Source organism: Budorcas taxicolor, chromosome 8, assembly GCF_023091745.1.
Source record: "Budorcas taxicolor isolate Tak-1 chromosome 8, Takin1.1, whole genome shotgun sequence".
Taxonomy (NCBI): domain Eukaryota; kingdom Metazoa; phylum Chordata; class Mammalia; order Artiodactyla; family Bovidae; genus Budorcas; species Budorcas taxicolor.
This window is the reverse complement of record NC_068917.1, coordinates 40,194,953-40,222,043: the sequence shown is the minus strand read 5'-3', so window position 1 is coordinate 40,222,043 and position 27,091 is coordinate 40,194,953. Positions and strand designations below refer to the sequence as shown.

Sequence of the window (27,091 nt, the reverse complement as noted above, 5' to 3'; positions counted from 1 at the left end):
GCCTCATGAACCTGAGGTGTAAACTTGGCTATAATTTTGGCAACAGAGCTGTCAATCAAGAGCTGAGGTAACCCTTTCATTTGCTATCCTTTCCTCTCACTTATAATTTGCCAAAGCAGAGCCGGATCTCTAGGACTCAGGTGGTATTCTGAGTTAATGTACAGAACCTGTACATGTAGAAGATACCACGTATAGGATATAGAATGCTGGGTTCTAAAGCTGGTCTCCGTAGCCTGTCCAACTGTTGTTGCTGCTGTTTGCACCCCTGCCTTTGTTTATCCATCTCATAAGCAAGGCTCCTTCAAACTCTCTCCACCTTATTTTGCTAATTGTGATGAGATAAATTTATTTCTCTCTCACATTCTTCCTCCTTCATGGGAATCAAACACATTAAAATTCGGAAAGTAAAAGGAGGAGTTTAGTAGTGCAGATTAAATGAGGAAAGAAACAGAAACCCTAGCTGTGCAAAGATGAGATTTATTTTGGCAGTATAAAACCATTCGACTGTTTTACAGATCCTCCGCTTGAAGCTTCCCAAGTACTGCTCCCTATGTACTCCCTTGTGCACAAATAGTTGTCAACTTTGTCCAGAGACTTGAGAAAAAGAGGAAGGCCCCCAGGAAGAAATGCAGAGGGATCAAATAGACCTTCCTCGGCCTTGCCAAAGAGGTCTGCTTTCCTAGTGATTCTGAGGGTAAAAGTTGGAGGCAATGTACAAGGAACAATTAGAACATCTATATTCTCTGAGATGGAGAAGGCAATGGATACCCACTCCAGTGTTCTTGCCTGGAGAATCCCAGGAACAGTGGAGCCTGGTGGGCTGCCGTCTATGGGGTCGCACAGAGTTGGACACGACTAAAGTGACTTAGCAGCAGAAGCAGCAGCAAGGGTTTTAAAAACGAACTGTACTGCCTCTCTTATCCATCCAAAGAACAATATTGGGGTTATTCTAAATTAACTCTAAGCTTCCTTATGTTGAATGGAAGCCCAAAAAGGTTTGCCACCATGAACATTATGAAAGAGCATTGTCTTTCTCTGTACCTTAAACATGCAGATTGATTTCTGCATGAAATTATTTCATTATTTCAGCCAATGCATTCAGTAAATGGAGCTCAGATAATGTATGATTTGTTAGCACCCACAGGACATGTTGGAACAGGTCGTCAGAATCGTATTGTTCATCTGACTATAATACACTGGGTAGCACCTACAAATGAGTACCTCAACCGATAATTTGGGGATGTTTTTGCCTATATGGCTGCTTGTGTAAAGCTCTTTGGAGATAAGAAGATTGGCCCTAAGTCTCTGGATCTCACCAGCCTCTTGATTTTCTTAATTTAGCAAAATCAGATACTTTACACCCATTGCATTAGCTATACTCATTTGTTTTCCATAGACATGTAAATTCTAGGGAATGAGAAGTTTAATCAGAAGGAAGTTTGAGAGCAAATTCTTAAAAGTTGTGGTAGAGATGCTATTTGGTCCAGCTCATTGCCTCCTATGCTGCAGTTTTCTATCACAGTTGTTTTTCTGTACATAACAAATCAAGATCATAAACCAAAAAATAAAGCAAGGAATCATGGGTTCTTAAAGCTAGTGGAGATATTATAGATCATCCTATTGAAACCTAAAGAAACAGGCCCAGAGACTGCATACTTCCATTCATTGACAATTTTTCATTTACCTTAACCACGATGGTGTGATCACTCATCTAGAGCCAGACATCCTGGAATGTGAAGTCAAGTGGGCCTTAGAAAGCATCACTATGAACAAAGCTAGTGGAGGTGATGGCATTCCAGTTGAGCTGTTTCAAATTCTGAAAGATGATGTGGTCAAAGTGCTGCACTCAATATGTCAGCAAATTTGGAACACTCAGCAGTGGCCACAAGACTGGAAAAGGTCAGTTTTCATTTCAATTCCAAAGAAACGCAATACCAAAGAATGCTCAAACTACTGCACAATTGTACTCATCTCACATGCTAGTAAAGTAATGCTCAAAATTCTCCAAGACAGGCTTCAGCAATACATGAAGCGTGAACTTCCTGATGTTCAAGCTGGTTTTAAAAAAGGCAGAGGAACCAGAGATAAAATTGCCAATATCCGCTGGATCATCGAAAAAGCAAGAGAATTCCAGAAAAACATCTATTTCTGCCTTATTGACTATGCCAAAGCCTTTGACTGTGTGGATCACAATAAACTGTGGAAAATTCTTCAAGAGATGGGAATACCAGACCACCTAACCTGCCTCTTGAGAAATCTGTATGCAGGTCAGGAAGCAACAGTTAGAACTGGACATGGAACAACAGACTGGTTCCAAATAGGAAAAGGAGTACGTCAAGGCTGTATATTGTCACCCTGCTTCTTTAACTTGTATGCAGAGTACATCATGAGAAATGCTGGACTGGAAGAAACACAAGCTGGAATCAAGATTGCCGGGAGAAATATCAATAACCTCAGATATGCAGATGACACCACCCCTATGGCAGAAAGTGAAGAGGAACTAAAAAGCCTCTTGATGAAAGTGAAAGAGGAGTGTAAAAAAGTTGGCTTAAAGCTCAATACTCAGAAAACGGAGATCATGGCATCAGGTCCCATCACTTCATGGCAAATAGATGGGGAAACAGTGGAAACAGTGTCAGACCTTATATTTTGGGGGCTCCAAAATCACTGCAGATGGTGATTGCAGCCATGAAATTAAAAGACACTTACTCCTTGGAAGAAAAGTTTATGACCAACCTAGATAGCATATTCAAAAGCAGAGACATTACTTTGCCGACTAAGGTCCGTCTAGTCAAGGCTATGGCTTTTCCAGTAGTCATGTATGGATGTGAGAGTTGGACTGTGAAGAAAGCTGAGTGCCAAAGAATTGATGCTTTTGAGCTGTGGTGTTGGAGAAGACTCTTGAGAGTCCCTTGGACTGCAAGGAGATCCAACCAGTCCATTCTGAAGGAGATCAGCCCTGGGATTTCTTTGGAAGGAATGATGCTAAAGCTGAAACTCCAGTACTTTGGCCACCTCATGCGAAGAGTTGACTCATTGGAAAAGACTCTGATGCTGGGAGGGATTGGGGGCAGGAGGAGAAGGGGACCACAGAGGATGAGATGGCTGGATGGCATCACTGACTCGATGGACGTGAGTCTGAGTGAACTCCAGGAGCTAGTGATGGACAGGGAGGCCTGGCGTGCTGCGATTCATGGGGTCGCAAAGAGTCGGACACGACTGAGCGACTGCACTGAACTGAACTGAACTGAGGTGCCTGACACTGATCTAGTTACTGGAAATACCAAGTTGTAAACAAAACACTCCTACGTTTCTGTCCTCATGGCATTTACAGTCAGTTGAGGAGTGAAGAAGTGTGGGTGTGGGTTTGAGCAGAAAGAATGTCAGAGAGTAATGGGAACTAGGAAGAGAAACAGATTTCAGGAAAGAAACTGAGCAGTAAGATTAGAAGTGGGAGCTCTTCTGGATCTCATGGAAAACACTGAGGCAGTTTCAACAAACACCTGACTGAGGCAAGGGGCAAGCTCTTGGGCTGTTTTAGGGGAAGAGTTCCAGGCAGAGAGAATAGTAAGTGCAGGGAGGATGTAATGTGTGTTTGAGAGACAGTGAGAATGTGCCTGGAACTCTGTGAGCGAGAAGGATATGTGAGATCATATGCTTCAGGGTTCAGGGTTCAGGATCACAGGGTTTGGTCATGTAAATAAAGCCTTGAATGCCAAGATAAGAAACTTAGCATCTATTCTAAGTGTGATAGGACAAGATCAGTGATGGTAGGGTTTCAGGAAAGAAGGTGATATGATCCCATTTACTTTTGAACTGAGCATGCTGTCTGCTAGGTGGAGTAAAACAGTAGTGTGTACAAGACAGGAAGCAGAAAAACCAGTCAGAGGATTGTAATAGTCCTGGCAACAGCTGGGTGTGATTGAAGTCAAGTGACAGGTGGTCCGATTTTGGGAATATTCTGAAGATAGACCTAATAGGATTTGCTGAGGGGTTGGGTATGTTGAAAAAATAAACTGAGGCATATGAAAAATTTACAAGTTTGCTTGAGCAAAAATCAATTTGAATTGGGCAACACCAAACAGAAAGTGGTTAGCAACACTCCTGGACAGAAGCCAGGGGGAAAGTGTTCTTGAAGAAAGCGGGGAGCAAAGAAAGCAAGTTATTTGATTGGCTATAGCATAAAGCCTAGTTGGCTGTTTACGGTAGGCTGTTTGTGATTTCTTAACCTTGAGGCATTTACCGGCTTAGATTTTGATTTGCTGACTAGGTCGCCAAGATCTTAGAGCCACCTCAGTCTAATTAATGGCCTGTTTGCTTAATTAATGTAATGGGTATGGAGTATAAAAGAAAGAAAAGTGTCAAAGATGATTCCTAGGCTTTTGACATGAGCACCTGCAAGGATGGAGATACCACTTTCTAATGGGACAAAGAGACGAAGTAGATTTGGAACGGGGACAGAGAAATCAAGAGTCTCTTGATTATGATTTTGGATGGGTTAAATTCAAGACAAGTATTAGTCACCCAAACAGCAATGTCAGGAGGCAGTTGAATAGATGAGTCTGGTGGTCAGGAAGATTTGGGGTCTAGAAACTTAATTTGGGCTGAGCATGATGAAAATTTGAGAATCATTATCATTGGCTTATTTAAGATCCCCCTTGGCAGATCTGAGACCTGAAGCCTAAACTTCTGCCTTCTTCCTGGTTCCATATCTGACTGAATCTAGATGACTTATTAAAACAGACTTGGCAAAAGTCAGCATGTTATTTGAGTATTGTTTTAATTTAAAATATATATATATATACACACCTATATACACCTTATGTGTAATATATTGTATATATATAAATGTATTATACACATATAAAATGCATTCAAGGAAATAAATGAAGGCTAAATTCAGTAAGAGAAAATCCTGAATATATTAATAAAAGAGACCTTTTGGTAATCTTTAAAAACCAGCAGTGTGTTCTGAACTGTAAAATCGTGCATGTGAGCTCAGTTGCTCAGTAGTGTCCAACTCTCTGCAATCCCAGGGAATGCAACTTGCCAGGCTCCTCTGTCCATGGGATTGTCCCCAGGTTAGAATACTGGTTGCCATGTCCTCCTCTGGATCAAACCAGAGTCTCTTGCATGGCAGGTAGATATTTTACCACTGAGCCACTGAGAACCTCCAAACTATAAAAGCCCTTAACTAGGCACAGTGTTGCATCTAAAATTCAAACAGCGTATCAACCAGGGCGCCTTAGCTAACTTGAACCCTGGGGGATAGTTGAGTTCTCAAGAACTCAATATTAACTGTCCTCAAGTTCACATGTGGCTTTATAGAGTAAGCAAAATGTCACTAAAGTACACCTGGAATATATAGTGACTCATGAGCCCAGGTGTGATGTTCCATTTGACTCCAATTGTTAGAGGAGGAGTGGCTATGTGCCTAAATAGCTGGGATGTTGAATAGGATCCTCCTGAAAGAGCTCCTATATATCAAGTGGCAGGTCAGAGGAAAAGGCAGAGGAATCATAGAATAGTCTGTAAACTATTGTGGAGAAGGAAAGCGTATACTTGATGGTATATCTTCTGATTCAAAGGATTCAGAGCTGAAAGTCTTATTTAACAAGATTGTCTACAGGCTTACCTCGTTTTATTGCACTTCAGATACTCCACTATTTTATAAACTGAATGTTTGTGGCATCCCTGCAGCAAGCAGATCTATAGACATTATTTTTCCAACAGTATTTGCTCACTTTTATCTCGCTGTCACATTTTGGTAATTCTGCAATATTTCAAACTTTGTCATGATTATATTTGTTATGCTGATCTGTGATTAGTGATCCTTGAAGTTACTATTGCAAAAAGATGACTATTTGCTGAAGGGTCAGATAATGGTTAGTAATTTTTAGCAATAAAGTATTATTTAATTATTTTTTGACATAATGCTATTGTACATCTAATGGACTGCAGTGTAGTGTAAACATAACTTTTATGTACAGTGGGAAACCAAAAACTTCATATGACTCACTTTACCGCAGTGATCTGGAACCAAAGCCACAATATCTGTGAGGTATGCCTGTGTTAGAAACCAAGTTTCAAGAAATCATGAAACTATTTGAGGATGACTATTAGAGTGGCATTTTTGAAGAGTCAAACTGTTGGCAAAGGAGAATGTCTAATGTTGCACAGAAATGGGATAACTTGGGAGATCTTGGTTTTAGGATGCATAGTAGCACCATGAGATGGACAAATTCCTTTCCTGAGTTGCATTGCCTATTTTTAAAATAATTTTATTTATTTACTTATTTTCGGCTGCACTGGGTCTTCCAGGCTTTACTCTAGTTGTGGCAAAGCAGGGGCTACTCTCTAGTTGTGCTCTATGGGCTCCTCATTACAGTGGCTTCTCTTGCTGAAGTACGGGCTCTAGGGTGTGCAGGCTTCAATAGCTGTGGCATGCAGGCTCAATAGCTGTGGTGTGCGGGCTTAGCTGCTCCATGGCATGTTCGATCTTCCAGGAATAGGGATCGAACCCATGTCTCCTGCATTGGCAGGTGGGTTCTGAGTCACTAGGGAAGCCCCATGCACTACTTTTGAAAAACTAAAACTGGAGGAAAGACTGAGGTGATACTGAAAGGGTAGTACATAGCTACTTATTTTATTTGATCTACATGAGAAACCTGTGAGATGAGCAAGACAGATACAGCGACAGATGAGACAGCGACACAGTCACTAAGTGATGGAGAAAGGACTCAATGCAGGGGAATCATTTACTGCCCATGTCAAGCAAAAGCATGTCAACCAACTTCGTGAAATAAGCATCAAGCATCCCAGGAAGCCGAAGCTGCTGTCAATTGCCCTCCTCCCCTTCAGCCATGGTTGTATTTAAACAGAGTAATAATAAAACAAACTGGCAGCTGACACTCTCATAGAGCCAGCTCTGGAGCCCCTTCAGAAGAAAACTTTTTTCTGGATAGAGCTCATCAAATCTCTTTTTTATTTTTCATTTGCTGTTTATTTTAAAGTTTAGTTTAAAGGAAACATTTAAAAATTTTTTTAAAAATGGGGTGAACTGAACCAGATTGCCAGCACAAACCTGCCTTGAGCAACATGCAAATTAAAAAAAAATTTTTTTTAATTCTGCCTTCATGGTATCTGCATGATGTGATCCCAAACACCCGATCCCTCAGACACTCTGTAGCAGGCTCTTCCCCACATCCAGACCCTGAGTCCTCAGTCACCTGGCAAGAGGAGTGGAAACTCGTGTTTATACTATTAAATATTTATACCCTTATACTATTACAAACAGAATATGCTAATAAAAATAATATGGTTGTTGTTCAGTCGTTAAGTCATATCTGATTCTTTCCAAATCCATGGACTGCAGCACCCCAGCCTTCCCTGTCTTTCAATATCTCCCAGTTTCTCAAATTCCTGTCCATTGGGTTGATGATGCCATGCAGTCATCTCATACTCTGTCACCCCCTTCTCCTCCTGTCCTCAATCATTCCCAGTATCAGGGTCTTTTCCAATGAGTTGACTCTATGAACCAGGTGGCCAGAGTGTTGGAGCTTCAGCATCAGTCCTTCTAATGAAAATTCAGGGTTGATTTCCTTTAGGATTGACAGGTTTGATCTCTGCTATCCAAGGGACTCTCAAGAGTCTTCGCTAGCACCACAGTTCAAAAGCATCAATTCTTCAGTGCTCAGCTTTCTTTATGGTCCAACTCTCACATCCATACATGACTATGGGAAAAACCATCTAGCTTTGACTAGATGGACCTTTGTTGGCACAGTGATGTCTCTGCTTATTGGCAATCATTTATTGACATCCTAGTACATCACAGTCATTAATACACAGTTCCCACAGAAGCTGGGGGATATGACTATTCATATTTTAAAATCAGGAAGTAGCTTATCTAGGGACAGACAGGTTTCAACTGTCTGGTTCTAAAACAAACCTTTCGTCTACATTGCCCTAATCCCCCTGAACATCAGGCTTCCAAAGACAGGGTCACTGCACTTACATCTGAGGGAGACAGATTGAATTTCCATTGCTTTAAAGGCGCAACCTAAATTGCTTCCTACCAGAATGACAGCTGGATTAGAACAGACACATCTCCTTGAATTCTTAGAGAGTCAGCAGGGAGGCGTATCCTGCGAAGGTTCCAAAGACCTGAGCTCACATGACCCATCTGCTTCTTACTGGTGGCTGCACTGTCCCTCAACTCTCAAAACCACCTTCATTACTTCATCTGTAGAATAGCAACTCTGGGAGATGCACTGCCCATTCTCTTACCTTGTTGTAGACCCAGGTGTGTAAATGAATGAAGGAAAGAGCTTGTCTATTGAAAAACGCCCTGCATGTGGGATTACATGTGGGAAACAATGGGAAACAATGGAAACAGTGAGAGACTTTATTTTGCGGGGCTCCAAAATCACTGCAGATGGTGACAGTAGCCATGAAATTAAAAGACGCTCCTTGGAAGAAAAGCTATGACCAACCTAGACAGCATATTCAAAAGCAGAGACATTACTTGGCCAACAAAGGTCCATCTAATCAAAGCTATCGTTTTTCCAGTAGTCATATATGGATGTGAGAGTTGGATTATAAAGAAAGCTGAGCACCAAAGAATTGATGCTTTTGAACTGTGGTGCTGGAGAAGACTCTTGAGAGTCTCTTGGAATGCAAGGAGATCCAACCAGTCAATCCTAAAGGAAATGAGTCCTGAATATTCATTGGAAGGACTTATGCTGAAGCTGAAACTCCAGTACTTTGGCTGGCTGATGCGAAGAACCAGCTCATTGGAAAAGACCCTGATGCTGCGAAAGATTGAAGGCAGAAGGAGAAGGGGATGACAGAGGATGAGATGGTTGGATGGCATCACTGATGCTCTGGCCATGAGTTTGAGTAGGCTCCAGGAGTTGGTGATAGACAGGGAAGCCTGATGTGCTACAATCCATGGGTTTGTAAAGAGTTGGACATGACTGAGCAACTGAACTGAGCTGAACTGATGTGGGATTACTGTGATTTTTTATTTTTCTCATTTAAAAAAGTAATGTTTTGAGAATTTTCAGTATCTCTATAGTCAGCCATGGTAAAATCTGCTCAAGGAGTTTACTTACCTCTCCCTCCTAGTAACTATGCAGCAAAGGGAACTGGAATCAATTTGTGAGGCAGCAGCCGCAGACAAAGGATCATGTTTTCACTAAATCATGGGGAGGGGCTGATTCTGCTGGTGCTGCCAATATGTGCCAAATGTGTCTCTCAGCTTGTGCTCTTGGTAACAGGTGTTCACAGGGTGGCAAGGATGGAGAGCAGGCCTCCCCGCGCTTTGCCTGTCTTTCACTTGTCAAGAGTTTTGACAGGCCTTTTGCAGTTCTCTGTGACAGAGTTCCAAGCATGGCTGCACAGCACACAGCTTAAAGCGGCCCTGAGTCAGGAACTTGGAGACTCCCCCTTAGAGGTTCTGTTAAATGACATGCCTGGATGTGAGTGTGGGCAGCCCCTCTTCTTGGCATGTGTCTGCATCATTCATCCTCCTGATGGGCAGCACACAGGTCCAGAGTTTGTTCCACTGGTAACAGGGCTGTGCTCTGGGCAGCATATCAGACTAGATTTGTGTGCAGGTTTGAGATCTAAAATATCCCTTTTCCTTGTCTCATGTATCCAGTCTATAACGTTTCCTTATATCACAGTCACTTGTTAAAGTGTCTGTCTCTCCTAGTCGACTCTCAGCTTTCTTTGATCAGGGACCCTACAGTATTCCTGGCATACCTAGCAGTGCCTGACATGTAACAAAGACTAATAAGTATGTATCGGACTGAATCTTAATACAGTGCATCCAAAGAACCTGAAAATGGTAATTCCCCTGAGGGAAATGAGGCCAAATTTCTTCTAGCTATCAAAACTGTTTTGGCGATAACGGCCAAAATCTAGGGCTTTCACCAATACTGGCTCCTAGTCCCAGGCTTAATGGCTATTTCTATAGTTGGCCATTATAATGTTTAAATGAACAATTGGGTTTTATTGTGTCCATTCAGCCTCATATGTAGGGTAGACACTATTAAAAAATACCTATTTGTTTGTATGTGTTAGCCACTCAGTCATGTGTGACTCTTTCCAACCCCATGGACTGTGTAGCCTGCCAGGTTCCTCTGTCTATGGAATGTTCCAGGCAAGAATATTGGAGTGGGTTGCCATTTCATTTTCTAGGGGCTCTTTCTGATCCAGGGATCAAACCTGGTTCTCCTGCAATACAGGCAGGTTCTTTACTGTCTGAGCCACCAGAGAAGTCCATATGTGTGTGTGTGTGTGTGTGTGTGTGTGTGTGTGTGTGTGTGTGTGTGTGTGTGTGTATAGTTTTGTACCTCTAGGTACAGAACAGAATGTGCATTTTTTTATTGGTCTCATTGCCTACTCACTGATGGCATGTTTTCTTTTGCTGAAATGTGTTGTTATTCTAGACACAGTCTGCATAACATAACATGTTTAATTTAATTCACATCATTAAATTAGTATTATGCAGGGTGAAACTGAAGGAGGGATTTTTAATTTGGGTTCTTGGAAAATAGAAAGGAACTACACATACACAGACATCACCACCACCGACAACCTCCGTCCTTCCTTGACTTCCCATATTTCTATTGAACCCCTGAGTAGTTACACAGGCTAGGAGAGGGTAACCACATTTCATGCTTCAGGGTGTGATCTGATCACAAGGGGGTCAGGAAGGACCTCTCCCCTCCCCTGTGGAACTGTTTGGTTGGCCGGGTGCACTAATAGGGGTGAAGGGTTGCTAAATTCCTGGGAAGCATCAGGCATTTGCAGCTTCAAAATTCTAAGCAGTGAACTTGCAGGAGCAATGGTTTGGTGTTTCTGGGGCAGATTCACAGGATCACTGAACAGAGTGCTACTGCAATTTTCTCTTGGTTTCCCACTCCTTTATCTTTGTCCTTTGGAATCAAAGAATACATCTCTTTCTTTATGCGAAGAGAGAACTTTAATGCTGAAAGGGAATTTAGAAATTATCTAGTCTAATTTTCTGAATTTACAGAGAGTAACATTTATGTTCTAAAATGTTAAGTCACTTTCTCAAAAGCATAGTAGGAGCTGATGACAGAGCTGAGTTTAAAACCTAAGTGTTCAGATGTTTCTTCCACTACTTTACAGCTGAGATCTGTTCTACACATCAGTCAGGTTCAGCTACACTGTTGGTGCTTTATTTGCTAGTTCAGTTCAGTTCAGTTCAGTCGCTCAGTCATGTCCAACTCTTTGTGACCCCATGAATCGCAGCACGCCAGGCCTCCCTGTCCATCACCAACTCCCGGAGTTCACTCAGATTCACATCCATCGAGTCAGTGATGCCATCCAGCCATCTAATCCACTGTCGTCCCCTTCTCCTCCTGCCCCCAATCCCTCCCAGCATCAAGGTCTTTTCCACTGAGTCAACTCTTTGCATGAGGTGGCCAAAGTACTGGAGTTTCAGCTTTAGCATCATTCCTTCCAAGGAAATCCCAGGGCTGATCTCCTTCAGAATGGACTGGTTGGATCTCCTTGCAGTCCATGGGACTCTCAAGAGTCTTCTCCAACACCACAGTTCAAAAGCATCAATTCTTTGGTGTTCAGCCTTCTTTGCAGTCCAACTCTCACATCCACACATGACTACTGGAAAAACCATAGTCTTGACTACACGGACCTTAGTTGGCAAAGTAATGTCTCTGCTTTTGAATATGCTATCTAGGTTGGCCATAACTTTTCTCCCAAGGAGTAAGCGTCTTTTAATTTCATGGCTGCAGTCACCATCTGCAGTGATTTTGGAACCCAAAAAGAATAAAGTCTGACACTGTTTCCACTGTTCCCCCATCTATTTGCCATGAAGTGATGGGACCAGATGCCATGATCTTCATTTTCTGAATGTTGAGCTTTAGGCCAACATTTTCACACTCCTCTTTCACTTTCATCAAGAGGCTTTTTAGTTCCTCTTCACTTTCTGCCATAAGGGTGGTGTCATCTGCATATCTGAGGTTATTGATATTTCTCCCGGCAATCTTGATTCCAGCTTGTGTTTCTTCCAGCCCAGCATTTCTCATGATGTACTCTGCATACAAGTTAAAGAAGCAGGGTGACAATATACAGCCTTGACGTACTCCTTTTCCTATTTGGAACCAGTCTGTTGTTCCATGTCCAGTTCTAACTGTTGCTTCCTGACCTGCATACAGATTTCTCAAGAGGCAGGTCAGGTGGTCTGGTATTCCCATCTCTTGAAGAAGTTTTCCACAGTTTATTGCGATGACACAATCAAAGGCTTTGGCATAGTCAATAAAGCAGAAATAGATGTTTTTCTGGAATTCTCTTGCTTTTTCGATGATCCAGCGGATGTTGACAATTTGATCTCTGGTTCCTCTGCCTTTTTAAAACCAGCTTGAACATCAGGAAGTTCACGGTTCCCGTATTGCTGAAGCCTGACTTGGAGACTTTTGAGCATTACTTTACTAGCATGTGAGAGGAGTACAATTGTGCGGTAGTTTGAGCATTCTTTGGTATTGCCTTTCTTTGGAATTGGAATGAAAACTGACCATTTTCAGTCCTGTGGCCACTGCTGAGTTTTCCAAATTTGCTGGCATACTGAGTACAGCACTTTCACAGCATCATCTTTCAGGATTTGAAATAGCTCAACTGGAATGCCATCACCTCCACTAGCTTTGTTCGTAGTGATGCTTTCTAAGGCCCACTTGACTTCACATTCCACGATGTCTGGCTCTAGGTGAGTGATCACACCATCGTATTATCTGGGTCATGAAGATCTTTTTTGTATAGTTCTGTGTATTCTTGCCACCTCTTCTTAATATCTTCTGCTTCTGTTAGGTCCATACCATTTCTGTCCTTTATCGAGCCCATCTTTGCATGAAATGTTCCCTTGGTATCTCTCATTTTTTTGAAGAGATCTCTAGTCTTTCCCATTCTGTTGCTTTCCTCTATTTCTTTGCATTGATCACTGAGGAAGGCTTTCTTATCTCTTCTTGCTATTCTTTGGAACTCTGCATTCAGATGCTTATATCTTTACTTTTCTCCTTTGCTTTTCACTTTTCTTCTTTTCACAGCTATTTGTAAGGACTCCCAGACAGCCATTTTGCTTTTTTGCATTTCTTTTCCATGGGGATGGTCTTGATCCCTGTCTCCTGTACAATGTCATGAACCTCTGTCCACAGTTCATCAGGCACTCTGTCTATCAGATCTAGTCCCTTAAATCTATTTCTCACTTCCACTGTATAATCATAAGGGATTTGATTTAGGTCATACCTGAATGGTCTAGTGGTTTTCCCCCACTTTCTTCCATTTAAGTCTGAATTTGGCAATAAGGAGTTCATGATCTGAGCCACAGCCAACTCCCAGTCTTGTGTTTGTTGACTGTATAGAGCTTCTCCATCTTTGGCTGCAAAGAATATAATCAGTCTGATTTCGGTGTTGACCATCTGGTGATGTCCATGTGTAGAGCCTTCTCTTATGTTGTTGGAAGACAGTATTTGTTATGACCAGTCCATCTCTTGGCAAAACTCTATTAGGCTTTGCCCTGCTTCATTCCATACTCCAAGGCCAAATTTGCCTGTCACTCCAGGTGTTTCTTGACTTCCTACTTTTGCATTCCAGTCCCTTATAATGAAAAGGACATGTCTTTTGGGTGTTAGTTCTAAAAGATCTTGTAGGTCTTCATAGAACTGTTCAACTTCAGCTTCTTCAGCATTACTCGTTGGGTCATAGGCTTGGATTACTCTGGTACTGAATGGTTTGCCTTGGAAACAGAGATCATTCTGTCATTTTTGAGATTGCATCCAAGTACTGCATTTTGGACTCTTTTGTTGACCATGATGGCTACTCCATTTCTTCTAAGGGATTCCTGCCCACAGTAGTAGATTTAAGGGTCATCTGAGTTAAATTCACCCGTTCCAGTCCATTTTAGTTCGCTGATTCTTAGAATGTTGATGTTCACTCTTGCCATCTCCTGTTTGACCACTTCCAATTTGCCTTGATTCATGGACCTAACATTCCAGGTTCCTATGCGGTATTGCTCTTTACAGTATTGGGCCTTGCTTCTATCACCAGTCACATCCACAACTGGGTATTGTTTTTGCTTTGGCTCCATCCCTTCATTCTTTCTGGAGTTATTTCTCTACTGATCTCTAGTAGCATATTGGGCACCTACTGACCTGGGGAGTTCCTCTTTCAGTATCCTATCATTTTGCCTTTTCATACTGTTCATGGGGTTCTCAAGGGAGGAATAGTGAAGTGGTTTGACATTCCCTTCTCCAGTGGACCACATTCTGTCAGACCTCTCCAGCATGACCCTCCCATCTTGGGTGGCCCCACATGGCATGGCTTGGTTTCACTGAGTTAGACAAGGCTGTGGTCCATGTGATCAGATTGGCTAGTTTTCTGTGATTATAGTTTCAGTGTGTCTGCCCTCTAATGCCTTCTTGCAACACCTACCGTCTTACTTGGGTTTCTCTTACCTTGTACATGGGTTATCTCTTCACGGCTGCTCCAGCAAAGTCCAACCACTGCTCCTTACACGGCCGCCCCTGCTGGCCTTGGACATGGAGTAGCTCCTCTTAGTCCTCCTGCGCCCACGGAGCCGCCACTCCTTGGATGTGGGGCTGGTCCTCTCAGCCGCCTCCCCTGACCTTGGGCGTGTGGTAGCTCCTCTCAGCTGCCGCCCTGACCCAGAGAGTGTATTAAATTACAGATTGGTGGGCTCCAACTCCAGAGTTCTTGAGTCAGTAGTAGGTCTGGCATGGGGATAAGAATCTGCATTTCTAATGAGTTCTCGGAATGCTGATGCTGCTGGGCCAGGGATCATAATCGAGGTAAGGAGCACTGAAATACACTAAAGCTGTCAAATACAACAGATGTTTTTCTTTCCTTACTCCTTTGTTCAGCCCTTTATTCACTTCTTTATCAGATATTTATTGAACACCAACTGAGTGCCTGGCATGTTTGCTGCTGTGGCTGGGAATAGGAAACATGAAGGTTAAAAAAGGCATAATCCTCTTCTTGAAGAGTTCACAGTTGGTAGAAAGGGACAAATGCATAAATAATTACTGAGCAGTATTTTAAGTACAGGATAGAAGTCTGCCCAAAGTCTAACAGTTGCACATCCCTAAAAGTAATGACAACATAGGGACTTTTCAGGAACGGCTTTACCAGAGAGGTGACATTTGGGTTGGGCTTTGAAAGACAAGTAGGATTTCTTCACAAAAGGAAGATTATAGGCTGAAGGGATAGAACATGCAAAGGCATGGAGAATGGCATTTTTAGGAAGAGCTGACTAAAGTGGCAGGAACTTGGAAGGAGGAGCCGTGGTACAAAATTCAGAGAGTGGAAATAAAATAAAGATGGAAAGTTATGGTGGGTGAAATAACGAAAGTCATTCCATACAATACCACTCATTTTATGTGTAGCAGAGATACTGAAGGGTTTTAAGGGGAAACATTGTATGACTACACTAGCTATAGTGTGGAGGGCAGATAAGAAGGGTTTCCAGAGAGCAAGGAAAAATTAAAAATCTACTATGGTAATCTACATGAGAAATGATGATAGCTGATCCAAAACAATAGCAATGGAAATGGATAGGAAAGAGCTGTAAAAAGTTAAAATAATCAGGACTTATGAAAAGAAGAGAAAAATGATAAAGATACTCATAAATAATTCCACAATCTCTAGCTTCTCTGATTAGATGGAAATGCTATTAATGGAGACAGAAAAAAGAAGAGCACAAGTAGGCGAGAGCTAAGTTCATTTGGGCAAGTTGGGACAGAGAGTTAGACACAACTGAGCGATTTTCACTTTCTCTTAGCCAAGCTACTATCGGTTCATCACTTGAGGTGTTGGGGAAATTCTTACCTGCTCTGGGCCTCAACCATCTCATCTTTAAAACAGGATTGCTGAGAAAAGAGTAAATGATCCCGGCAAAGTATTTAGTTTGCATAGTGCTTGGCACATAAAAAGGGTGCTGTAATTTTTTAAAATAGATTTAACAGTGGAACAATTTTACTAGAAAACAAAATATAGATTATCCGAGAAAACCATCAATAAAAGAACAAGTGAAGACTGTAACTATAAAGACAAATGCTATTCAGTTCAGTTCAGTTCAGTACAGTCACTCAGTCATGTCTGACTCTTTGCGACCCCATGAATCACAGCATGCCAGGCCTCCCTGTCCATCACCATCTCCCAGAGTTCACTCAGACTCACGTCCATCGGGTCCGTGATGCCATCCAGCCATCTCATCCTCTGTTGTCCCCTTCTCCTCCTGCCCCCAATCCCTCCCAGCATCAGAGTCTTTTCCAATGAGTCAACTCTTCGCATGAGGTGGCCAAAGTACTGGAGTTTCAGCTTTAGCATCATTCCTTCCAAAGAAATCCCAGGGTTGATCTCCTTCAGAATGGACTGGTTGGATCTCCTTGCAGTCCAAGGGACCCTCAAGAGTCTTCTCCAACACCACAGTTCAAAAGTATCAATTCTTCTGCTCTCAGCTTTCTTCACAGTCCAACTCTCACATCCCTACATGGCCACAGGAAAAACCATAGCCTTAACTAGACGGACCTTAGTCGGCAAAGTAATGTCTCTGCTTTTGAATATACTATCTAGGTTGGTCATAACTTTTCTCCCAAGGAGTAAGCGTCTTATAATTTCATGGCTGCAGTCACCATCTGCAGTGATTTTGGAACCCAAAAAGAATAAGGTCTGACACTGTTTCCACTGTTCCCCCATCTATTTGCCATGAAGTGATGGGACCAGATGCCATGATCTTCATTTTCTGAATGTTGAGCTTTAAGCCAACTTTTTCACTCTCCTCTTTCACTTTCATCAAGAGGCTTTTGAGTTCCTCTTCACTTTCTGCCATAGGGGTGGTGTCATCTGCATATCTGAGGTTATTGATATTTCTCCCGGCAATCTTGATTCCAGCTTGTACTTCTTCCAGCCCAGCGTTTCTCATGATGTACTCTGCATACAAGTTAAAGAAGCAGGGTGACAATATACAGCCTTGACGTACTCCTTTTCCTATTTGGAACCAGTCTGTTGTTCCATGTCCAGTTCTAACTGTTGCTTCCTGACCTGCATACAGATTTCTCAAGAGGCAGGTTAGGTGGTCTGGTATTCCCATCTCTTGAAGAAGTTTTCCACAGTTTATTGCGATGACACAATCAAAGGCTTTGGCATAGTCAATAAAGCAGAAATAGATGTTTTTCTGGAATTCTCTTGCTTTTTCGATGATCCAGCAGATGTTGGCAATTTGATCTCTGATTCCTCTGCCCTTTTTAAAACCAGCTTGAATATCAGGTAGTTCACGGTTCCCGTATTGCTGAAGTCTGGCTTGGAGAATTTTGAGCATTACTTTACTAGCATGTGAGATGAGTGCAATTGTGTGGTAGTTTGAGCATTCTTTGGTATTGCCTTTCTTTGGAATTGGAATGAAAAGTGACCTTTTCCAGTCTTGTGGCCACTGCTGAGTGTTCCAAACTTGCTGGCATATTGAGTGCAGCACTTTGACAGCATCATCTTTCAGGATTTGAAACAGCTCAACTGGAATTCCATACCTCCACTAGCTTTGTTCGTAGTGATGCTTTCTAAGGCCCACTTGACTTCACTTTCCAAGATGTCTGGCTCTAGATTAGTGATCACATCATCATGATTATCTGGGTTATGAAGATCTATTTTGTACAGTTCTTCCGTGTATTCTTGCCACCTCTTCTTAATATCTTCTGCTTCTGTTAGGTCCAGACCATTTCTGTCCTTTATTGAGCCCATTTTTGCATGAAATGTTCCCTTGGTATCTCTTATTTTCTTGAAGAGATCTCTAGTCTTTCCCATTCTGTTCTTTTCCTCTATTTGTTTGCATTGATCGCTGAAGAAGGCTTTCTTATCTCTTCTTGCTATTCTTCAGAACTCTGCATTCAGAGGCTTATATCTTTCCTTTTCTCCCTTCTTATTCTTCCCAAGTGCCCATAATGGATGTCTTTTTGGTCCAGTGTGCCACCTACTTTTGTTACTAAACTCAGGTTTGGTTGCTCACTTCTCAGAAACCAGTAATTGAGGGGAAAGTGTCAATAGAAAGGAAAGGTGCTTTATTCAAAAAAGCTGGCAGCTTGGGGAGAAGGCAGACTCATGTCTGGAGACCAACTCTGAAAATTCTGTTCAGCCATGGTAATTTTCAAAGGGAGAAAGGAAAAACAACCTCATTTAATCATTAAGGTAGGAGGTCAGATTCTTCATCGTTTCTCCATTGTGTGCAGTCCTGCTGATTTCTCTTGACGTTCTTTTGGATGCTCTCTTGCCTGCTTTGTCAGCCTGCAAATTTGCTAAGGGGGGAAGCTGGGGATAGAGAGTTAGTCATTTTTTAACTACTTAATTTTTCATTCTTGTTCCTTTTAATCCAGGAAAGGATTCAACGGGTTAGGCAGGACATTGTGTATATTCAGTAGAGCAGAATACTGAGACAGCAGAGACAGGAGTCAGATTACATGTTATCAACTGACATCATTTTTATAATTAACATTTTGGAGAAGCAGAAATTGGCTAACAGGAGGGGGGCAAAAGAGCTGCTTACAGATCCCCACTTGTCAGACTCATTCTGGGACTAGAGGTGAAGGTCCATTTCTGTAACTTCTTTATTTGTTGTTGTTGGCATTGCTGTTCATTTGTTCAGTTGCTAAGTTGTATTCTACTCTTTGCAACCCCATGGACCACAGCTTTATGCTGACATAGGGTGCTATATGTCACTCTGTGTCAGAGTAGAAGATACTGACATGGTTTTGTAGCATCTGTTTGGTGACAGTTTTAATTACCTACTTACATTTGTGGGCAGAGCAAGCTACAATTATTCTAATTCTCACAAAGATATAGATTATTATGAGCAAGAGTGTTAATACCATTTTTCATCAGACACTGAGTCTATGACTCTCTTATCATTAACAGCTTTAGCCTACTCTTTTGTGACTCTGGGAGGCTTCGGGTTTTCTACAAATAAGAGGCAGAGGACATAGAGGGGCTTTGTTCTTGGGGGGAGGGGACCATGGGGTTCTGCTTAGTTCCACTATGACTATGATACCACAAAACACTTCTGATTCCTTGTATTCAAACTTCCTTGTATTCAAGGAAGTTGTATTCCTTGTATTCATTGCCTATGCTATGTAACAAATTATCACAAACTTGACAACTTAAATCAAATATTATCTTATTTCACAGCATAACTAGATACTCTGCTTAGGGTCTCACTGGGCTGAAACCAAGGTTTGGCTGGGGTTGCAGTTCTTCATTCTCACAGGGCCCTCTTCTAAGCTCATAGGTGGTTGCCAGGATTCATTGCCTTCCATTTGCAGAAGTGAGGGAGGGCTTCCTTTCCCTTTGAGTTGTTAGTCATTCCTAGTCACATGACCTCCACAGGAAATTCTCACTATGGATGTTTGTTTTCTTCCAGCCTCCAACTCACTCCTCTGACTCCCCCTCTTGCTTTTAATCTCTGTTTTCTCAGGTCTCTGACCTATGGACCAAGATATAATGGGCTCATGTGATTTAGCACATCTGGATAATCTCCTTATCTTCAGATCAAATTGATCTGGAACCTTAGTTACATCTGCAAATTTCTTTCACAGCCATACCTAGAACGATGTTTGAATAACTAGGAGAAGGTGTGTGTATACACAGGGGTTGGGAGCCTTGGGGGGTCCATCTGAAGACTTCTGTCAACCACACTCCTGAAGCCCCTGCAAATTCAGTCCCAAGACTGAGCAGTGCTTTTAGTGGCATTGTTGCATTTAACAGTCACCCTTCTGGCCATTTCTCTACATTTACATTTGAATGACAAGTTGTTGAATAGCTCAAAGGCCAAGAGACACGCATTTAGAAGAGTGACAAATTTTTTCCCCCATGCTCTTAGGATACCTCTGAATGATGTGTAATTATAGGTCTCTCACTTTCTTTGCCCCTGATACCTAAATAATCACTGGGTCAAGGCAAGGATTTATCTGTCATTTAAAATAAAAAATTAAAAAAAAAAAAAAAAAAGGAGCTTTCAACTCAAAATTGCTTACTATTCCTCACTTCAAGATTTGAGAATTGTTGGTTTCATCAACTTCCTGGCAATAAATCAGTCGAGGCCAAGCCTGGTTTGAGGGGGTTCTTGAACATAAGCTTGCCCTGAACATATATTTAATTTTGGAGCAATATATTTCATGCTGTCAAATCAAGTGGCATCATTCAAGAGGCCCCTAATTCAGACACAGTCAGGCTGCGAAGTGAGTAATAAAAAAGGAGCAAGGGGCAAATGCTAGTTGAGGGTGGGAGTGAAGCACAAATCACGGCTGAAATGCTTAACCTCTAAGGCTGCCAGCAACAGCTGTCTCTGCAATGGCTTCTGTCAGGGGAAACTCCAGAACATTTTAGGTTGGTCTGCTTTTGGCATACAGCAGTGCTGCAAGCAACAGCTGTCCATTAATTGACCTAGGAAAATCAGAGACCCCTATCTCTCCCCCCAAAACACAAGATCCTAAGGATCAGTCTATATTCAGGTCCTTTAATATGTTCAGGCATGTTGTTAGCTGTTCACTGGTTTCTAGACTAGTCAGTGCAATACACAAAGGAAATAAGAGATGGTATAGTCATTTCTTGATCATCTGGAGATATCAAAGTTTACAGCATGTAAAGTTTGTCCTAATAGGTATTTTAGACACCATGAAAAATATCAGTGTTGACACGTTTTGATCTGTGTTCCAAGGAAAACTAAGTGCATTTTAAAATTGCCTATTTTTATACTTTTTTCCTTTCTTTGTGAAAGGAATTTTCATTTCCATGCTGCAAAGATTCTAAAACCCATCATAATTAAGCTGGTGTTCTTAAATTGTTGTTATTGTTTGCTTGCTAAGTTATGTCCACTCTTCACGACCCAATGGACTGTAGCCTGCCAGGCCCCTCTGTCCATGGGATTTCCCAGGCAAGAATACTGGATTGGGTTGCCATTTCCTTCTGCAAGGAATCTTCCCAATCCAGGGATTGAACCCATGTCTCCTGCATTGGTAGGCAGATTCTTCATTGCTAAGTCAATCAGGCATCCTTTGATTCTTGAGCCTCTTTGTCCTGCTCACCCAAGGAAAGAGAAGATAATATATGGGCACTAAATGCACTTCATCCCTGAGAAAAGAGAAGGTAATACAGGGACACTAAATGCACTTCCTACTTTGCAGAGCTAAGGCAATGTCTCTTTTCTCCCTGAAGATTCATCCCTAAAACAAACCATGGCCTCTAATTTAGCACCAACAGAAATGAAAGCTCAACATTCAGAAAACGAAGATCATGGCATCCGGTCCCATCACTTCATGGGAAATAGATGGGGAAAACAGTGGAAACAGTGTCAGACTTTATTTTTGGGGCTCCAAAATCACTGCAGATGGTGACTGCAGCCATGAAATTAAAAGACGCTTACTCCTTGGAAGAAAAGTTATGACCAACATAGACAGCATATTCAAAAGCAGAGATATTACTTTGTCGACTAAGGTCCGTCTAGTTAAGGCTATGGTTTTTCCGGTAGTCATGTATGGATGTGAGAGTTGGACTGTGAGGAAGGCTGAGCACCAAAGAATTGATGCTTTTGAACTGTGGTGTTGGAGAAGACTCTTGAGAGTCCCTTGGACTGCAAGGAGATCCAACCAGTCCATTCTGAAGGAGATCAACCCTGGGATTTCTTTGGAAGGACTGATGCTAAAGCTGAAACTCCAGTACTTTGGCCAACTCATGCGAAGAGTTGACTCATTGGAAAAGACTTTGATGCTGGGAGGGATTGGGGGCAGGAGGAGAAGGGGACGACAGAGGATGAGATGGCTGGATGGCATCAATTACTCGATGGATGTGAATCTGAGTGAACTCCGTGAGTTGGTGATGGACAGGGAGGCCTGGCGTGCTGCGATTCATGGGGTCACAAAGAGTTGGACACGACTGAGCGACTGAACTGAACTGAACTGAACTGAACTGAAAGCAAATTTCAGAATACACTTCAAAAGAAAAACAAAATGAAAAAATTTTAACTACAAATTCTAACTAACCTATTTTGGGGAGGGGATGGAGGGAGATTATCCCTAACTGCCTTTAGACATGGCAGAACAGTACTTTGTTCACACCTAGTTAAGTGAGTCCAAGTTCAGTTCAGTTGCTCAGTCGTGTCCGACTTTGCAACCCCATGGACTGCAGCACTCCAGGCCATCACCAACATCCAGAGCTTGCTCAAACTCATGTCCATCAAGTCGGTGATGCCATCCAACCATCTCTTCCTCTGTCGTCTCCTTCTCCTTCTGCCCTCAATCTTTCCCAATATCCAGGTCTTTTCCAATGAGTTGGTTCTTCCCATCAGCCAGCCAAAGTATTGGAGTTTCAGCGTCAGCATCAGTCCTTCCAATGAATATTCAGGACTCATTTCCTTTGGGATTGACTGGTTGGATCTCCTTACAGTCCAAGGGACTCTCGAGTCTTCTCCAAAACCACAGTTCAAAAGCATCAATTCTTTGGCACTCAGCTTTCTTTATAGTCCAATTGTCACATCCATACATGACTACTGGAAAAACCATAGCTTTGACTAGACGGACCTTTGTTGGCAAAGTAATGTCTCTGCTTTGTCATATGCTATCTAAGTTAGTCATAGCTTTTCTTCCAAGAAGCGCCTTTTAATTTCACGGCTGCAGTCACCATCTGCAGTGATATTTGAGCCCCCCAAAATAAAGTCTGTCATTGTTTCCATTGTTTCCCCATCTATTTCCCATAAAGTGATGGGACCGGATGCCATGATCTTAATTTTCTGAATGTTGAGTTTTAAGTCCACTCTTTCACTCTCCTCTTTCACTTTCAAGAAACTCTTTAGTTCTTCTTCACTTTCTGCCCTAAGGGTGATGTCATCTGTGTATCTGAGATTATTGATATTTTTCCTGGCAATCTTGATTCCAGCTTGTGCTTCATCCAGCCCAGCATTTCTCATGATGTACTCGGCATATAAGTTAAATAAGCAGGGTGACAACATATAGCCTTGACATACTCCTTTCTCGATTTAGAATCAGTCTGCCAAACATAATTTGGCAGTATACTATGGGCAAGTTTATTTGGAAAAAGCTTTTATTTGGTTAAAGATTCATACTGGTAAGAATCCTGAGAAACATGCTAAAATTATAATATATACATTTAAGAGTTACATTATGTATCCAGGAAATCAAGCCAAGATGAGCAAACTGTAATTTGGCTTTAAAACTAAGAAAATGTTAGGACTGAAGCTTTCCTTCAACAGAATGGGTCACCTTTTAAAGCAGTTAGTAACTTGTCTTCATAGGTATTTTAGTGGATGATCATGTGTCATGGGGGGCTTCCCTGGTGACTCAGTGGTAAAGAATCTGCCTGCCAGCACAGGAGAATGTCGTTTCAATCCCTGGGTTGGGAAGATCCCCTGGAGAAGGAAATAGCAACCCGCTCCAGTATTGTTGCCTGGGAAATCCCATGGACAAAGGCTGGTGGGCTACAGTCAGAGTCAGACATGGCTTAGCAAATGAGCATACACGTGTCATGGGTCCTCAAGGAAGTCCCCTACTTTGGGTCCTCTCTGGTCCCTTCTAAGTTAAAACTTCTGTATTCACTAACATCACATAACTGAATTTAGTATTTCACTTAAATATTTTATGTTGAAAAACCTTCTCAGTTGGATAGATATATAATCACTCATGCCATGAACTCTACTGTAGACAATGCAAGACTTATTGTCATTTGTGAGGCTTAATAGACTTGTTCACTTATATACAATGTCAAAAAAATAGCCCTAAAGGTATCTACTTATTCAGCCTACCATCCAAAATGTAGACAATGTGATTCACAGTTGAGCTGAAGAGTATTTGTCTGCTCTGAAAAAAATAGCTACACACAACTTTAGAAACCACAGTATTGCAGAAAAATAATTAAAAACCTAGTAGGAAGCAGACTTCTCTCAGGCATAAAGTATCTAATTTTCAGTCTTTATCTCAAAAGCAACTCAGTTTCATCACAGAAACTTTTCCAGTGCTTGTGAGAAAAGAACAAAACACACACACAAAAAAAACTACAAAAGATTTTGAATTTCTCTCAAGTATTTTGGTACTTAAGCTTTTTATTTTATGCTGATTTTTATGCTTATCCAATTGTTTCATAAAGGTAATTCTTGCTTCCTGGGAACAATCCTAGTTTTGAAAGACAAGAACAAGTCCGAACACCATCGCTGAATGACCCTGGGCATATCACTAGGACTCTGTTTTTTAATGTTCACTTACCACCAATGACATAACCTCCTCTGAGTAGCTGGTAAACCCTCAAAAGTTCGTGGATCTGACAATGCTTTGGGAAGTATGAGCAGTATGCACATACATGTTTTATATACTTCTGTGTATTATATGATACCTATCCAGGATAGTAGGTGCTGACCCAATTATAGGAAAAGTATGATAAAAAGAACTATTGAAAATAACTTTAGCTAACTTTCCCATTTGGTTTATCACTTCCTCTCTCTATATATATTTACAATTATACCCTCCTTCCTCAAATAAGACACAGAACCTCTTTTCTTTTCTCAGGGATTTATTGGTCCCTGTGGAACCTGCAAAGAACGCCATCAACAGTCATGACTCATGAATGACAATCCATGTTTGTCTTTTCAGTCATGTAGTATCTGCCGGACTGAAGTCTGTCAATGTCCATATTTCTGTCCAGAACATCTATAAGTGCCATTCTTCCTCTGTGTGTCATGGGGACATGGAGAGACGACAAATTCACTGGTGGTACTTTCATTCAGTGCGGAAGGCCTTCCCTTTGGGGTCTGCCAGGATGACCACACCCCAGCAAGCAATGCCTAGGGGGGAAATAAAACAGTACTTTATGTGCTATGAAAGTACCAAGTGCTTTCGTATATGTCAACTCTAATCCTTGAAGATATCTTATAGAAGACTGAAGCTCAGAAAAGGAAAGTTGAGAGAAAAAAATTCTGTTACTTTCCCTGTGCAAAAAAGTAATTGATCTAAGCAATCTAAAGACGATAAGAGATATGAAAAATTAAAATTCTATTCACTCAATTGATCTAAAGAGCTAAAAGAATCACTACATTTTACCAGAAGACATCTTGACCATCACCTAGTATCCTTACAAATAATAACTATGGGTTCACAATAGAAGACCTCATATGTGAGCTCTGAACCCATGTCTACAGTTTACCTTCAAAGCCAAAGGTCAAGTGCCCTCACTCAGGCTTTCTCCACAACCTAGAAAAGAAGCATGGGTTTTGGTGACAGATAAACCCAGGATCAAAGACTGGCTGTGTGTCACATCCTGGACGTCTGACCGCAAATAGTTCTCAATAGGATTAAAAAGATTGAGGCTAGAGTTCTTAAAAGTATATATATATACATATATAGTGTTATTTAAGAAAAAACAAAGCAAAAAAAGTATCCCAGCAACTACTTCTTCCCGCCCCGCGCTTCTTACTGGAGGGGATGCCTGCCGCCACATGACCAACCGGGGTGCCTCGCCCCCCTGCTCCCCCGCCCCCCCCCACGCCCCACGCCCCACGTGTCTGATCTCCTCTTCCCCCTCTCCCCCGGCCCAAGGGTGGTGCCCAGACTCTCACTGATGCCGAAGATCATCTGCGCAATAGTCCCAGGACCCGGGGGATATCCCAGCTTCATGGGCTTCCGCGCCGTCCAGTACACATACCCTCCTGCCCCTATCAGCCCTGACCCGGAGAGCACGCGACAGCTCCAGCAGTTATTAAATAGAGGGGCTTGCTCTGGAGAGGCTGGCTCTTCGGTTGCAGTGACCTGTGCGGGCTTAGCGGTGGAGGTGGCCTCAGGGGTCGCAACGAACTTGACCGGCTCAAAGGGCTGTGAAACGAAAGAACCCATATTAAGAAAATGAGCCTCAGCCCCAAGTCGGGTCCCATGAACTGACGTAAAAGATGTGCCCGGAAGTAGCGCCGGCGCGCTGCACCGGAAGCTGCCTGAGGGCCACTGGGAAATGTAGTTTCTTCTGCCCCTGGGAGGGAAAGGAATGAGGAGCGGCCTGCTGTCCTGGTGTGGTGTGTGGCTAAAACGTTGGCCGTTCCAGAGGCATGTTTTTATTGTTGTTGTTTAATCCCTCCCAGTCATTTTAAGAATTTAGCCAACTCCCTAAATGCCTGGAGCTCTAAGTCTCCATAGAGGAAAAGTCTGCGTTTCTCAGTATCCTGTCTTAATAGGAAAGATGAGGCCTCGGCTGTGTCACTTCACGTGACTACAAGTGTTTGACCTAAAAAGAATTAGGTAGTGTATGCCTAACTTTATGCTGGACACTTGGCTAAGCGATTATCTGCAGTATGACATTCACTATTCTCAACCCAACAGGGTTATCAGTTTCCCAATATATGACAAAACTGTTAGGTATCATAGCCGTGGTTGACCCAGTGTCTGTGGGGAGATAAAATCAGATTTCTTAAATGCTACAAAATGTGAAGGGACAATACAGATATAAGACAGTTATTAAAAACGTGTCTGAATAATCTCCATAAATACTTTAAATTTCTCTTCAGCATTTTTCATCCCATCTTTCCTTCAGGGAGGGTTGGGCACATATTTCTTGTGCTGGATTATTTGCAGAGGATTATTGATAAGAAAGAAAGACATTTAGAGTTCAGAGGCTGTTTTTGGTAGAAGAGATGGACAAAAGCAGGATTAACTTCAGGTTTGAATTTTTCTGATATACAGTGGCTTAAAAAATTAACATAATAAAAAAGAAAATTCACTATTCCTTCTTCTAAAACAGGATGTGATTTTGGGAAGGCTAGAAAAAAGGAAAAAATAAAAATAGGTTTTGTGTGTGTGTGTTAGTTGCTCAGTCATGTGTAACTCTTTGTGACCCCATGGACTGTAAGTGGCCGGGCTTCTCTGTCCATGGAATTCTCCAGGTAAGAGTACTAGAGTGGATTGCCATTTCCATCTTCAGGGGATCTTCCTGACCAAGGGATTGAACTCAGATCTCCTGCTTTGCAGGCAGATTCTTTACCCTCTGAGCCACCATTGACTTG

The 27,091-nt window shown here is 42.1% G+C and overlaps 1 protein-coding gene across 1 annotated transcript; it reads right to left on the bottom strand.

The window, feature by feature from the left end:
* Positions 1–24,600: 24,600 nt before the first annotated feature.
* DMAC1 (distal membrane arm assembly component 1) lies at positions 24,601–25,972 on the bottom strand. The gene is made up of 2 exons (XM_052645199.1): positions 25,661–25,972; positions 24,601–24,889 (listed from the first exon to the last, which is right to left on the bottom strand). The coding sequence occupies exons 1-2, from the start codon at positions 25,932–25,934 to the stop codon at positions 24,825–24,827; spliced, it is 339 nt and encodes a 112-aa protein (XP_052501159.1). The 5' UTR covers positions 25,935–25,972; the 3' UTR covers positions 24,601–24,824.
* Positions 25,973–27,091: the final 1,119 nt, after the last annotated feature.